This window comes from Archocentrus centrarchus, chromosome 24, assembly GCF_007364275.1.
Source record: "Archocentrus centrarchus isolate MPI-CPG fArcCen1 chromosome 24, fArcCen1, whole genome shotgun sequence".
NCBI classification, from domain to species: Eukaryota; Metazoa; Chordata; class Actinopteri; order Cichliformes; family Cichlidae; genus Archocentrus; species Archocentrus centrarchus.
This window is the reverse complement of record NC_044369.1, coordinates 18,511,200-18,527,622: the sequence shown is the minus strand read 5'-3', so window position 1 is coordinate 18,527,622 and position 16,423 is coordinate 18,511,200. Positions and strand designations below refer to the sequence as shown.

Sequence of the window (16,423 nt, the reverse complement as noted above, 5' to 3'; positions counted from 1 at the left end):
TTAACCTCTGAATCCATTGTTCCAGAGTAGGTGGATGTGGTCTAAGCCAGTTTGCAGTAATAAACTTATGAGCAATTAACACAAGGGGTTGTAACATATATATTGTATCACTGTCTCCAGCAGCAAGGTTTGTATCATCCAGAACTAAACGGTAGACTTCCATGGTTGTATTGAAGTTTAATATTTTCCCTATTTCCCCTTTCACCACCTCCCAGTAGAGTTGTACCATAGGGCATTCCCAAAATATGTGGGAAAAGTCTCCTATCTGTCCACACTTCCGCCAGCAGAGGGCACTAGCATTATTATCATAACTGGCTATTACAATCTGGATTTTAAAAAATCTCATTCTCAGTTTCCAGCTAAACTCTCTCCAGTTTGGACTATTAAGATATTTATGCCATTTACTCCAAGAATCTTCCCAGTCAGCATCATTGATTAAACATTAAGTTCCAGTTCCCATTTATTCTTTACATCGAGAGTTCTCTCATTTTGATCAGTGCCTAATTTTTGATACAGAATCGAAATAATCTTTTTAAAGTCTTTTTTCTCCTCTACTACATCAATCCAAAATTGTTCAAAATCTTTGTCTAGTTCCTCATGATTTTGGAGATAATGCCTTATTTGAAAGAATCTGAAGAGGTCACTATTAACAAAATTGTATTCTGCTTGAAGCTGGGAAATTATTTTAATGCTGTCTCTGCAAACAAATGATTTACTGTAATCAGCCCTCTGTCTGCCCATTTACCAAATCCACCATCAAAATCAACTAAGCCAGTTATTCTAGATGCTCAAGATAAAGAATGTGGCAACCCTAATTTCTTCCTAACCTTTTCCAACACCCCTAGAGTAAACATTATCCATTCATTTTGTATCTTTAGTTTTCGCCATTGTTTTCTATTTAAAAAGGGTAAATCTGCTATGGATATATTTGCTACAGAGCCTTGCTCCACCTGTAACCATTTTGTAACTGTATCCAGCCTAATCCATGAAACCAGAGCCCTAAGCTGCGCGGCCCAATAATAAATGTTAAAATGTCTTTCAGTCTTACTCTCGGACATTTGTTTTGCCAGGTGAATCTAGATATGAGCCTGTCCAGCAGTTTAGGTGGTGTTAGGGACTACGACCGGGAGGGAGCCAAAGAGAAAAAGTAACCGTGGCAACACATTCATCCTGATCATTTCCACCCTGCCCACTAGAGACAGAATTTGCCATCTTTCCAAATCTTTTTTAATCTGTGATAAAAGCTTTCCATAATTGGCATTATATAGCTGGGACAAGTTATCAGTGTGACTCCCAGGTACCTAAAACCATCTTTTGACGATTTAAACTTAACACCTTTATCTAAATGAATTGGCCAGTGTTCTGAAATCATCATTGCTTCTGATTTCCTTTCATTTACCTTATAACCTGAGATTTCTCCAAATGACTGTAGGCACTTCAAAAGGGAGGGTATTGTGGTTAATGGATTTTTAATGTACAGGAGGACATCATCTGCAAATAAAGATATTTTATGTTCTATGCCGCCTTTATGTATTATACCTTCTACGTGTTTATTTGTTCGAATCCATTCTGCTAATGGCTCGATGCATATGGCGAAGAGGACAGGTGAGGCCGGGTTCCCCTGTCGCACACCCCTTTTTATGCTGAAAAATTCGGAGCAATAACCATTTACACGAATCCTCGAATTTATCCAGTGCTTCCCTACAGCTTTTAAGTTGCTTCACTGTCTCGTCTTTTCTACTGATCTTATGGACCTGTACTAATCTTTTTATTTCGCGTTCTAATTCTATTTGCTTCTGTACCCGTGGTTTCTTTAATTTAATTGCTAACTCAATACATTTTCCCCTTATCACTGCCTTAGCTCCATCCCACAATACCGCAGGGGACACTGCCCCATTATCATTCAATTGAAAATACTCCTCTATTGTTGCCTTTAGTTGTTCTTGGACATTTGGGTCACTCAACATGGAAACATTTAATCTCCAGTATTTAAAACATTTTTCATTTTGTGTATTTAGTGTTATTCTCACTGGTCCATGGTCTGACAAAGTTATAGGTTCAATAACACTATGCCACACTCTATGAAGGTCTTGTTTGGATACACATATCATATCCAATCTCGAGTATGAACCGTGTACATTTGACAAGAAGGTATAGTCTTTCGCATGTGGGTTAAGTGCTCTCCAGGAATCCACCAGCCCTAACTCTTCTAATAGGTGTTTCAAGGAATTAGTTTTTTTGCTAGGGGTGCCATGATCTGGTGGAAGTTTGTCCTGTTTTAAATCCAGCACACAGTTAAAGTTGCCTGCCAAAATAACTACCCCCTTTGATTCTTTTGCAAGTACAGATGATACTTATGTAAAAAAGGTCGGCTCATATTCATTTGGCGCGTATATGTTCATAATTGTTATATCCATCCCTTCTAAAGTGCCCACTACTGCTACATGTCTCACCTCCTTTTTCTTTGAAAAGTAAGTTGATCGACTGAATAAAATTGCCACTCCCCTCCTTCTACTCTTTGGGAAACTGGCAAAAAACACCTGATCCACCCACTCTCTTTTTAATTTCTTGTGCTCAGAGTCATTTAGATGTGTCTCTTGCAATAGCGCTATTCAACATTTAAATGATTTTAATTGGCCCAGGATTTTTTCCTTTTTATAGGACGGCCCATCCCACTCACATTGTAACTTGTAATAGTTAAGTCACTCACAAAATTGTTTCAGTCATGTCAGCCTTAGCTATTTCCCTTTGTGCCCTCAAGTTTATTCCTAAACATAGTAAAAAAGACAGAACTTGCATCATGAAGACAATTTAATGTGGACATGAACATGTCGAGGAGTAGGAACACAGTAACACAGAAATTATTTGAACAAACAGAACGTTTGCGACTCCCAAAGACCCAACTGGTGGTAATGAGGCCACACACATACTGTAGAGGCCTCATATCCAGCCCCAGATGTTTCAAGGGCAGAGTGCTGTGGGTCTTATGTCGCTCTGGGGGAAAAGCACTAAGTGGGGTCCAGATCACAAATCAAAGAAGAGCATTAAATCCTTGGCGAGATCTCAGCCCTGTTATGGGAATAACAAAAAACGGTGTTGTTGGCTACTCGTGAAAAAATAAACATATTTAGTATAAACTCAGTAAATTAAGTGACATTGGCTATTTTGTTAACGTCATCATCCTACCTGAGATGATATTTATTTAGAACATACCTTACTGTCTACAAGAAATCCTCATTTTGTAAACAGATTGTTCTCACAGCAGTCTCAGATGTAAACTTTTAAGTCCGTGTCAGAAAGTCCAGCATTCCTACGTCCCCTGCCGTTGTCTCTTCGATTCCAAACCTCTCTGGAGAGCTCCCTTTCCATCTTCTCCCTCTTGCTCACCTGCACCGAGACGCCCAGTTTCTCCAACGTTGGTACAGCATCAAGTAGTGTAGGGAAGGTTTTCACACCACTTATCAGGTCAATTCTGAGTTACGCCAGGAAGTGGCATTTCATCTGGATCCCCTTTTCCTTAAGCTGCTTATGACGCCTCTCAGTTGCGCTCTCTTCTTTTGAACCTCTGGAGGATAATCTTGATCAGAATATATATTTTTGCCTTGAAAGACTTGTTTTTGTGACCACGCTTGTCGTAGTACGGCTTCTTTCACAGTGCAGTCCAGAAAGTGTACAATGATGGAGCGTGGTGGGTCTGATTAAAGCTCCAGTGCTCTATGTGCTCTTTCAATTTGTATATCTTCCTGGAGGAGAAGCGAGGTTTTGATGAGTTCTTTCACAAAGTCGATCATGCCCTGCTTCTCCCATCCTTCTGGGACTTGGTAAGTTCTGAAATTGTTACGACGCAGACGGTTCTGTAGGTCATCATACTGGTTAGTGAGCGCAACCTCCCATCTCAGCAAGTACCAAAGCACTCGTTCATTTCGCTGGCTAGCGTTTTCTGCCGCGCTAATCCTGCCTTCTGCTTCCTCCATGCGTTGCTCTAGGTTACCCATATGGTCTTTCAAATCCCCCACTGAGGTTTCCAGTCTTGTTAACGAGGCCTTTGTGCCAGAAAAAGAGCTCTGGTTTTCTTTCCTCAGCTCCCTTAATTCGCGCAGAACTCCCGCTACATGAGGATCTTTAGCCTCATTAGCTTTACCTTTCTCGTTAGCCGTAGTGTTAGCCTGTTGCGGGTCTCTTTTCTCTTTAGTCTCTTTTTGGTCGGTTTGTTGTTTACCAGCGGTGTTTCTTGTAGAAATCATTGTCCCTTAATATTTCTTGTAGGAGTGTGTCCAATAATTCGTAAAATTTGCCAAATGGTCACTGAGTTCACGGGAGCCAACACCAAATGCGACTATCTCAAAGCATGGCACCGCTGGAAGTCCCCAGAAAAAGTCTTGTCTGTTTTTTTTTAAAAAATCTTTGTGTAAATCATTAATCGTTTTACTGACACGGTGCCAGTTCACCTAATTACTTGTGAGATGTGTTTGTGGAAACCTTTCCAGTATTTTCTTGCCACCCATCCTTAAATTTTCAACCTGTGCGTTTATCTTCAAAAGAACACATTGCTCAGTTTTAACATTTCATATTTTGTCTTTACCACAGGAGAATATGGGCTTTAAATTTTCAAATAATTCTGCATTCTGTTTTTATTTAAGAGGTTTATAATTGAAAACTCAACTCACTAAATTTTGTGCCTCCTATGCCACACGACTCCCTAATATCTGACATTTTTGTGCACATCTCTTCTGGAGACTCCTCTTTCTGCCATCTCACTAATATTAGTTTGTCCCAAATGTCTTAATATTTTATGGCTTTAAAAAGTCTCTGATCTTGTACATTGAGAAGTAGTCTACTTCCTCACTCTTCATTCCTTATTTTTAACATCATTTTGTTTGCCACTCTTTTTCCACGTTTTGTTTCTATTCTAGGAGCAGCTGCAGGGCTACAGTCAACTTTACGACTTGTCACGTTCTGAGAGGTCAAAAGTCTGCGAGTTAGCAGTCACTATGGCAACTGATGGACAGCCTCTGGAGCACATTGGAGAGCTTCTGCGCACCGCTGTTGGACCCTTAGACCTGTCTGTCAAAAGTGTCCTTCACGATGCTGTGGAGAGAGTAGTCGCTGCACTCAGGTATTTTCTTTCTGCCTCATTCTGGTGTCTCAGTTTCTACAGTATATGCACAATAACACACACCATAAACTCTGAGGTGTCAAGTGCTGTCAATACACATGTACACACTGAGACAGCTTACAATGATGGGCTCTGCCAAATGTCAGTTAATCTGCTTAAGTAACTTCCCTATATTGTCCCTACGTGCACAGTGACAGAAAGAATCCTGACTTATGCATAATTTTGGAGAATACACCTTTCACTTTCTGATACCACTTTGTTACCACTTGGTAATAACATGGTAATAATGGACTAATAGTTTGATAAGTAGTTAGAGGTAGTAGAGGTAAATGTAATGTGTAATTCTCAGATTAATAACCAAGTAGTAGATTGGTATTAAGCGATATATCTGCGTAATTATTTTTCTGAAGTTTATGTAATGAGTTAGTAACATGTTGTTTAAACTATACTTATTAAATGAACTATAGACAACAGTGAAATGTATGACAATTTGTGCAGCAAAGCACATGACTTTGAGGAGGCTACATTATGCCCAAAGGACACTTTTAATGCACTGACATTTTAAATGCAGTAAGAACATTTTAATGGCAAATTAATTACACTATCATCTATATTTTAATTTAAACTGAACTGTAAGATTGTTGACATAATTAAGCTTTAGGGCTCTAGGTACTCAACAGAGAGTTTGGCTTCCTGCTGTATAGCCAAACTGCTAGAAACCTCTTATTGCAGTCAAATTCTTTACCACAGTCTCGCTAAAAGCACATCTCCTGCTTCAATTCAAGTCAAAAATCTCTTTATTCTCCCCCTACCTCTGAAGCTAGTGATTATTTTTTTGTGGTTGTAAATCATACATCGTGTTGGGCAATGCTAGCCCCCGTTAGCTCTGAGTTATTCAGAAAATTGTTAATATTCGGACAGTATTGAAAAACAACTGTTGTACTGTAGTCTTGTGTGCTGTGCTATCAAACATACCACCCACTGTGACAAGTGTGAGAAAGGAAGGAGGAAAATGCAAGATGTCAGGATGCTACATGTGGCTCCCTTTTGTGTTAATTTAATCTTTTTTTACATTCACTGTCGCGCCTTGCCAAACAACATTATCATCTACACGTACCACTTTCATTATCTGTCAGGACAGACTGTATGGGAAAAATGAATGCATTTTTATATCCATCTAGATTAAGAGAAGTATCTATATTCAGCTGAAAAGCGGGCTTTTAAATGTACTGTGCGCCACCTGCAGACACCACCTACGACCTGATCTTTGTTGGTTGTTTTCTGAAAATATACAGTGTATCTGTCCACTTTGGGCTGAGCATGTTGGTGGGAAGAACACTGTCAAAACAAATGCCTGAAGTGTTGAATTAAATCTGCAGTAGCTGCCTGTGGGAGTTGGGCTCACAGCCTTTTATTGGTGTTTTCCTGCTCCCAGAATTCAAAAGGAAAGCAGAGATGATTCACCCAGACATGTCTGCAAATCTGCTAGATTTAAGGGCCGCGGCAAACACTTGGATATTGTATGACATCCAGACACTACATATGTATGTTCATCACGGAGTTATTAAGAAAGAGGAAGCAAAAACCCATTATAGCGGAAGACAGTTAAAAAATAAATAAAAAAAAAATTTCCGTTTGTGTCCTTAGAATCTCAAATGCTCATACTGACAGACCAGTGAGCAAGGTTTAACTGACAACACCAGATATCATCAGGCCATCTGATTGGCTTGATAAATGAGTATCACCTGCTGTGATTATAATCCTGCCTCATTTCCAGCTTTTTTTTTATAGCTGCTCAATGGTGCATGCTTCTGATAAATGGCACCTGAATGTGTGTGTACACACACACACACACACACCCCTCCCTTGTGCACATTCACAGACACGTTTGTATTTATATAGATGTGGGGTCATTATCCCTAATGAACACACACGCTTTATTGCATGCACATGTTCTTCCCCTTTCTCTGATTCATTATCTTTTTATAATTAATGCAGCCTGATACAGCTGTTCGCCTCCAAATCTCACTCTGCTCCCACCCCCAATACACACACACACACACACACACACACACACACACACACACACACACACAGACTCTGGGTGTGTGTGTCAGGTGCACACAGAGAGCCTTATTTATTCTCTGGAGGTTTTCTTTGCCTTAAACATGTCACTCAGTGTTCCTGCATTATGAATATCCCTTTATGCGTCGGCTGTTCAGCTGTTTGGGTTTGTGTGTGCATGTGTGCGTAGTTTCAGGGCTTTCTTGAAGCATTGTGTTTGGCAGTTATGAATGAGCCAGTCTTGTTTTTGGCTCTCTCAAAGCCTTGAGTCTGGTACAGCAGGCATACCTGAGCCTCACACTAATAGCCGTCTTTTGTATCTGTCATAGCTATTTTGTTTGTGTGTGTTTAAATTGAAAATGTAAGTAGTAAAATCCAATAAGGAAAATGCTGCGTCATCTTTCCACTTTTTGGCCAGAGTATTTGTATGTCTTGCGTATGTATGTATGTATGTGTGTGTGTGTGTGTGTGTGTGTGTGTGTGTGGTTGTATGTATTGGCCAGGCCATATGTTTGTTTGTGTATGTGAATGGATACAGTTACAGCAGCAAAGTGGAGGTGAGCCAGGAGACACACCCCCCCCCCCCCCCCCCCCCCCGCCCTTTCTTTGTGAAAAAGGCCTTTGAACATATGGTGCACACACATATACAGCAGGACCCAGAGCCACCATAAAAATGCACTAATGATGTACCTTTTTAATCTCACCTCCTATTATATGGATTTAAACCTCATCTCATTACACCTCTTTTTATCATCTTTAAGTTATTAAAATGAATGTTTTTATAAATTTCCACCAGACTCTATGAGCTTGTCACATTGGAGATGGATATTAAAAAAAAAAATTGTTTCATTTTGTCTCTAGGACTCAAAATAATTTTATGATGGTTAATTTTACAAAGGTTTGTTCCCTTCAAACATTTAATTGCTGCCAGACACATTTTTAACTAAGACCATCCCTGAGAAGAAAGCCTTTGATTTTTTTTTTAAATTTATTTATTTTTTAACGTGCTGTCCCTTGACATTGTGCTAATTTAAAAATCTTATCTTAATTAGCTGATTATGTAAGATGATTGTGGCAATGTGGTTTGTTTTTCAGTGGAGACCCATACGCCCTGACAAATTACCCACAACCCCTCAGGGTCCTGGAGGCCATGGTGACTGCTGTGCACAACAGTGTGCAGAGTGGGTAAGTTACATCTGTCAGCTAACACAACACACTTACAGTAACCCATTCTCTGATTTCCTTTGTTGTCCCTAAACTATGCTGTCCTTACAGAATGAACGTCAGAGCGCTTAATCATTTGTATTTTGAGTTTTATGCACATCACACAAGCCTTAAAGATGTTCCTCAGCTTTTATCATCCTCTCTTTACATTCTGCTTCTTTTCAGTTTTATTCAAGGTCTGAAATTAATACCTGCTGAGTGTTAAATATCAGTTAAAAGCCTAATAAATGAGATAAATTGACAAGAGGCACCTGCCAGCCCATCTTTTAGCTCTTTTTGAGATTGACAATATTTTGACAGTATCTATTTTACTCTGGTCAGATTTTTTGTAACCACAAGGTAACGAGGCAAAGGAAAACAATGGCTCTGAGACAAATGAACTCTAAATGAATGCCTGTTATTGTAGTCATGCACAAAGCTATATCATATAGGCCAGAAGCAGCCTGCCAAAGGCCCATTGGATGGCTTTGGAAAAATGTGGAAATTTCAAAGGAGGGCGGCATAAATTTTAGACTTTTAACTGTATTTTCATTAGTTTTAGTCTTCTTACCAACAAAGACATAACCTATTGCATGCCATATGGCAGTAACAGATAATCTATTAACAATCAAAGAGTTCCTTTTTCACTATTTACAATATGATTTTACACAGTAAAAATAGAACATTTTTTGTGAATTTATAGATAATTTCTGTTTTTAATTAATGATGAAGTCCTTTTATTTCTTTATTGCCTTCACTGTGTATGCTCAGTGAGCATTGCCAAAGGGCTTCTTTGATTTACTACACCAGAATTTCTTAATAATGGGAAACACTGAGACACATTGTTAAAATTTCACATTTTATTTTTAAGTCATCTTGGGGATTAAATGTATAAACTTCTAATTAAAGTAAGGGGAACAATTTGGAGATTTTTTTTTTTTTTTTAGGCTTTACTGGTTCAGCCAATTTAAGATTAAATTGGGCTGTATGTGGCTCATAATGTAACATTTGTTTGACACCACTGATCTACTGTAGGCCATTTCTTTGCAGTCAAAATTAGTCTACAGTGTGTCTTTTCCTCATCCCTAACCAGTCAAGGCAGATGACTGCCCCTCCCTTAGCCTAGTTCTGCCGGAGGTTTCCAATTAAAAGGGAGTTCTTCCTTTTCACTGTCACCAAGTGCTTGCTCATAGGGGTTCGTCTGATTGTTGGGGTTTTCTTTCTATTATTGTAGGGTCTTCACCTTACAATATAAAGCACTTTGAGGTGACTGTTTTTGTGCTATATAAATAAAACTGAATTGAATGGTATCATTATTGGTTGGTCTTTAGAGTATTATCTTAATTGCAAAATATCCATCAAATGAACAGCAGCAGTGCTGAAAAGAAACCCGAGGTTGTTCTTCAATCAGTGATGAATAGTAAGATGTCCTAGCTTTATGGAGGGCTTTTTTCTTTTTTTTCTTTTTTTTTTCTCTTTTTCCATGATAAGAAAAGATCTTCTAAATTAGGGAGTTGACAGGTTATCTGCTTTAAGTTGTGTGTTTGTAAGTCATACCACAGAGTCAGCACTTCTAATCTGAGGCTTTCTTTTTCAGAGAAGCCACAGTATGCAGAGTACACAGTGAGGATGTAAAACTACTGGCAAGATAATCGACCTCTGTGGGAGTGGAGTTTAGTTTGCTGCTCTGCTTTGTGGCATTGAAGTTAACAGTGTAGTAATAATTATATCCTTAATCTTAATTACAGAACTTTCAGAAAGACATCTACAGTAATGAAATTTATTCCCCACTGCTGTGTAATCCATTATTGTAAATGTTACTAAGAAATGATCAGATGAAAGAAGGTTTTTAGGGAATACTGTTAAATATTCAGTGTCTGTGCCATACTTCAGAACAAGATCTGTAATGTAATAAAAGTGGTGAGTCTGCTCATTTACACTTTGAAAGAAGCCAATTGAATCTAATAATAGATTAAATGTAGTGTTTGGGCTCTCGTTTTCAGCATCTACATGGATGTTAAAATCACTCCCTACAATTATTTTATCTGAATTAATTGCTAAATCAGATTAAAAAAAAGTCTGACAAATCACATAGAAACTCTTTAAGGGGCACGTGGGTGATAGACCGCAACAAATAAAACCGATTTTTTTGAGTTTTCCAAGGCTAAGAGTCAGGCTTTCAAATGAATTAAAACTCTGTCTGGGCCTTTGGTTGATTAATAAACTGGAGTGGAAGATTGCTGCCAATCCTCCTCCTCAACCTGTACTTCAAGGATTCTGACAATTAGTATCACTCAGGGGTTGATTCTTTTAACATCCGTCATTATTTGATCAGGTCTCTGTAAAGCAGAACAAATCAGTGTGTTGATCAGTTATTAAATCATTTACTGACAGGAAGAGCGATACCTACCTACTTTTTTGACATTTCGCTTAACCCTCTTAATTAGAGGGGAAGGCGAAATGTAAAAAAAGTAACTTCAAGTTTGGACACCCCTGCATTAGACTATGGTTGCTGGTGCCGCTAGCTTCACGTTTCTCTAAACAGAGTCGCCAATAACCAGAGTTTGTTCCTCAACGGGTGTGTTGCTGAGTGGGAAAAAACTATTTGAAACATGAACAGGATGTTGGTGTACCAGGGGCTTCTGTGTAGGACTAGGCTTCCTCCTCACATTCACCCATCTGGCCTGATTTCTGGGGTGCTCGGGATCTGCTGGAGTAGAGCTAACAGCGCCTAAGCAACCTTGGTCCGCACCGACTACAGGGACCTGGCTAGCTACAGGATTTTCCAGGGTGCGGAGCCGGGTCTCCTGTTCACTGAGCCTGGCCTCCAAAGTTACAATCAGGCTACATTTGTTACAAATATCATAAGTAAATGTGGCCAGGAGTAGCTTAACATTTGACATTGAACATGAAAGCGTGGGAGGGACAGGTGAAGCAGCCATGTTTTAGTGAGTCAGCTGAGAGCTAAGCTAATAGCTACGCAAATTTGGCAAGTCCCTAAAGATGCACTAAATGAGTACTATGAATATAATTTACTTTCAGCAGAAAGTGTGCTTTGGATAAAGCATGTGAAGACTGCACTATGAAATTAGCCATTACTTATTCAGGTTTTGTAATTAAATGAGCTACACAAAAACACCACTGTGCTTTTTAACAGGATCAAGAAGTGATACGATTCTGCAGTGAGAGCGTCACCCCCTGCTTGATAACATTTAGACATCTTAGTGTGAACTCTACACCCTGTCTCTCAATCTCTGTCTCTTTATCTGTACCTCACTTTGCCTGCTGTCAACAGCCTTCTCAACCCCCTCTTGCAGTGACAGTACAGTGACTTCAGATGACCTCCTGGCTTGGCTGCGTCCATTCTGTGGTGATGCGTCTCTGCCTGTGCGGCCTCGCATCGATGTGCTGCAAATTCTGGAGAGTAACTTCAGCCTCGGAGACAGTGACGTTCGTCTTCTGCTGCTTTACAGGACTCAGGCTGTTCTTAGGGACAGAGAGGTAACAGCACTGATGCACTCACGTGTGTGAGGCTATGATGATTTAACCCTCAGGTTAAGAAACGTGCTTTTTTTCTGCCATCCATGGCCATACATTTTGAAAAGAAAAAGGATTAAAGGGGAAGTGGAAAGACAACTGGAACAAAATCACTAGTGTGGAGACATGTTTTTTTTTTAATGTATTTTAAAATAATCACAAAAACTAGTGTGCTCGTTTTAATAGCACTGTCAAAAACCAGTATTGAATGGACATGACCATTAAAAATAACAAGCAAAAAGAAAACATAAATAAAATATTTGGGCCTTTTCTCATTCATGAAGGACTGAGGCAAATTTGAAAAATTCCACAGGCTCCATGCTAAAGACTAGAGGGATCATCCAGCTTGCCATCAGCACACAGTTCAGAAGCCAGTATCTGTGATGTCATGTGGGTGTACTTGTACAGCTGCATATACAGATTTTGGAGCAACATATGCTGCCATCCAGAAAACATAATTGTCAGCTTTTCTGGCATTTTCTTGCTTATTAACAAAACAATGCCAGACAACATTCTGCATTTTGCAAATCATTTTACATAACTTTTTTTTGGAAACAGGATGTCACATTTAAAATAAGACGAAGGATTTCAGTGCAAAAAAAAAAAAAAAAAAAAAAGGGTCTTTCAGTTCCTGACAACCTGAACACATATTACTGAATGAGCAGTGGAATCCGCTTAGCTTTGAATGTGTGGAAGTGGGTTTTTGATGTGATTAGAGATAAAAATGAGTTTGCAGCATTACTGTAGCACATAGCAGGTTTTTCATAAGTGAAAGTTCCTGTGATCACGTTTTAAAAATCATACTAAGGGAGATAAATCTGTTCATTTATGGAAATGTAAAGTAACCACATAAATATCTGCAAGCATTTCTAATTTTTATGTATCCTGTGCATATTTACAATAGTGTGTAACATATGTATGCTTGTGTGCATGGCTGTGCCTCTGCCCTTTTCCTTCCCTGGAATAGCAGACAGCTGACTGGCTAGTCACTAAGTTATTTGACTGACTAATTAATGGCCCAAGCTGGATAATTAGTGTGTAAATGTATGCAGGCAGCCTTGGGCCATTGTCAGCGCAGGTAGACAGGTGTGTGGGCCTGGACTCTTTAACTAATTAGGTGAACTCCTAACATTTGACAGGTTCTGATGAAATACACACACACAGGCACACACATGTACACTCTTAACAGAGCGTACATCCAAGGGATCTGTTAATTAATCTTGTAAAAGAAGTCGTGCTGTAAGAACCAGGCTCATTTCAGATGAAGTGCCACTTTCTCTTGTCTCTCCCTAAGGCAACCAAAAGGCCTTTAAGTGTGAGAGTAGGGTTCTTGTTTTAACTTTGAGCGGGCAAGATTTTTGTCTGTTGAAAATGTTTTTTGTGTTCACATCTGCACTGACAAACTAATCCAAACACATGCACAACAACACACACTTTTTTATTTATTACATTTTGCCTTAATAATTGTAGCAACTTTTCATTTTGTCAGCTGCTTGACTGGACGCAGTTGCACATTAATCATGCTGGCTAGGCCGGTACCACCCATAAGCAGAGCTGGCACTGACAGCAGGAAAGTGCCCCGAGGCCATGCTGGAGACTTTGTTGTGCCCCATTCTGACCTTATCATAGTGGCTTACAGCCCGAAAGGGAGAAAAAGAAGAGGCGAAGGAGAGAAGTGGTGTTCGCTTAGGAAAAAAAAAATCCGATTCTGACTGAGATGACAGAGGAGGAGGGAGGAAAGAAACAAGTTGGTATTGTTCCCCTTCTGCTCCCTGGTTCCTTAATTAATCAGTGCAACTCCTTCTTGACCAGGTCCCACATACTACACATTTGCATAAAACAGTACATTCATTGTACATACTTTTATATACTCAGTCCTCCTATGTCATACGCCCATATTACTCACATAAATTGCAAAAGGGTTGTCTATTGTGATGTCCATGACAACCATGCTCTCAAGCCACAGTTTGAATTAAACTGAAACCATTAGGATGTTTCTGTAATGCTTCCTTTTCTGCTGCTGTGTGTTTGCTGCTCTTACAAAGACATCTGGATGGCACTGCTGTTTTTAATGATCAAAGCACAGTAACACACACACACTGACATTAAGGCATGATTTGACTAACAGTTTTCTTGCAGAAAAATTAATGCTTTGAGATACACACACACACACACACACACATAGACACACCACTGTTGCCTTCACCTTCCACATTCTCTCTAGCTCTTCTCTCCCTTGGTATTTCTCAAGCTTCTTGTGTTCCTTCTTTGTGATGTTACTGTCACTTGGTATTGCTACATCTATCACTACGGCTTTCTTCCTCTGCTGGTCCAGGACTACTACGTCCAGGTTGTTAGCCATCACCAGTTTTTGTCTGTCTGTATCTGGAAGTCCCACAGGATCTACTTGGCACAGATGTTCTTGTATACTGTGGCAGCCACTTGGTTATGGTGTTCCATGTATACCCTGCCTGCTAGCATCTTGCACCCTGCTGTTATATGCTAGATTGTCTCAGGGGCATCTCTGCACAGCCTGCACCTGGGGTCTCGCCTGCTGTGGTAGACCCCACACCATTGTACACACGCACACAATTTGATTGCAGCAGCATTGCAATGTATGTTATTGAGGTTTTTGAAAGAAAGACGGTAAAGTCATGGGAAAAATGATAATGAAACATGATAACGAAAGGTTATTATTGGTCTGGTGTGACACATTATAATTGTGTTGGAGTTCATCTGTTCTGTCAAACTGACTGCTGACCTTTTGCTGGAAGGGACAAGCAGTAAGAAACTTAATTTCATTCATTAATACTAGCTCACAATGCGACCCCTTTGGTTGTAGATACCTTCCAGGCATTTGGGATGGCGTTTCTGCATCAGAGAATACAGTTAGCCAGAAGGTAAAAATGCCTGAAGGTAAAATTAACAAACAACAAAACAAAACAGATTAAACAAATGAGATATTATATGCTAATTAGTGAGCTTTAGAAGGTACCAGAAGGTGGATTTTGTTTAATTCAGTCAAACTGGCTAACTAGTAGCTAATTGTTTACAAGAACATAAATTACATTTTTTATTTGTCATGTTCAAAGCGGATTATGTTCTAAACTGTAAATCTGGAGTCACTATTCTAAATTTACCTAATAGGCCAGAGCTTGTCCAGTATGTACTGTATGTAAATGACAAATGGACTGGTTTTTATATAGCACTTTTCTACTCGAGCACTCAAAGCACTTTATGTCTTCATTCACACACATTTATACAAGCTCTTTCTTCTACATTTGCACACACATTCACACACTGATGAACACATGGGAGCAACTCTGGGTTCAGTATCTTGCCCAAGGATATTGGCTGGAGCAACCAGGGATCGAACCACAAGCCTTCTGATTAGTAGGCTCTACCTGTACCTCCTCAGCCACACCTTTTTGATTGGATTGGATCCCACTGTATTGTCTAATTTTAGGCCTATTTCTAGGCTCCCTTTTCTTTCTAAAATTCTGGAAAAGGTCATTTATTGCCAAGTGAAAGCCTTTTTGGATGAAAATAATGTCCTTGAGGTCTTTCAGTCTGCGTTTAAGCTTCTCCATAGTACAGAGTCTGCCTTGCTATGGGTTTTTAATGACATTTTCCTGGCTACAGATGCAGGTGACTACATTGCGATCCTTAAGCGCCACTTTTCCTTTTGACATGAATTTCTCCTTGTTTCATTTAATGTGGGGTGCTGCTTATGGTTGTAACGATGACATTTGTGGGGCTTTTTAGGTCTAAATTTATATTTACGTGTTTATGGTTAGTGCTATATTCGGTGTCCAATTTTTTCTTTGAGTTCCGTGGTCTGAAGCCGTTTTTCCTCTGTGTTAAATCCATGAACCAACGATGAATAAATAAATGAACTACAGTACCCATCACCCCCATCGGCCGTAACCATGGTCACGCGTATTCCCGTTGCTGTCCAGCTAATTGCATTAGTTCACCCGCTTCGGATGTTATCAGGTAATTACTGACTTCATTAGCGGTTTTCAGGCCTGTAGATATGGGCCAGCAAGGGCCGTCTGCACCTCGTAGTCAGTCGAGAAGATAGTTATCGTTCTAACGGAGGATCACTGACAAAGAAGGACTACAGACGAAGGACTACAGAAGCCATGCTCGCTGACTTCCGGCGGATGCTGCAGTGTTCAGGTAAGAGGATTTCAATGGACAGCGTTTATATAGTGATATTATTAAGGCAGTGAGTTCAATAAGCACTTGAAATTAGATTAATGTGGTGTAAGAGAGCGCTGATATCCCAACTCTGAGATGCATTTGTAGAGATTATTGCGGGTTTTGCCGTCTTTTGTGCAAATGTTAGCGGATATCGTAGGAAAGCGTTCACTATTAAACAATGTTATGACAGAAATATGAGCTTCTGGACTTACTAGTTAAGTAAAATGATTATTTTCAGCCACAGATTCCAAATAAATATCCTGATGAGCTTCAGTGCATCCATATTCAATATCTGCG

General features: G+C 39.6%; 1 protein-coding gene across 1 annotated transcript in view; it reads left to right on the top strand.

Annotated features, from left to right (window-relative positions):
* nbas (NBAS subunit of NRZ tethering complex) overlaps nt 1-16,423 on the top strand; it is a 213,334-nt gene that overhangs the window by 147,749 nt on the left and 49,162 nt on the right. The window contains exons 47-49 of the mRNA XM_030720998.1: nt 4,914-5,116; nt 8,276-8,365; nt 11,701-11,884. Coding sequence (XP_030576858.1) covers nt 4,914-5,116; nt 8,276-8,365; nt 11,701-11,884 — 477 coding nt within the window. The remainder of the gene's footprint in view (nt 1-4,913; nt 5,117-8,275; nt 8,366-11,700; nt 11,885-16,423) is intronic.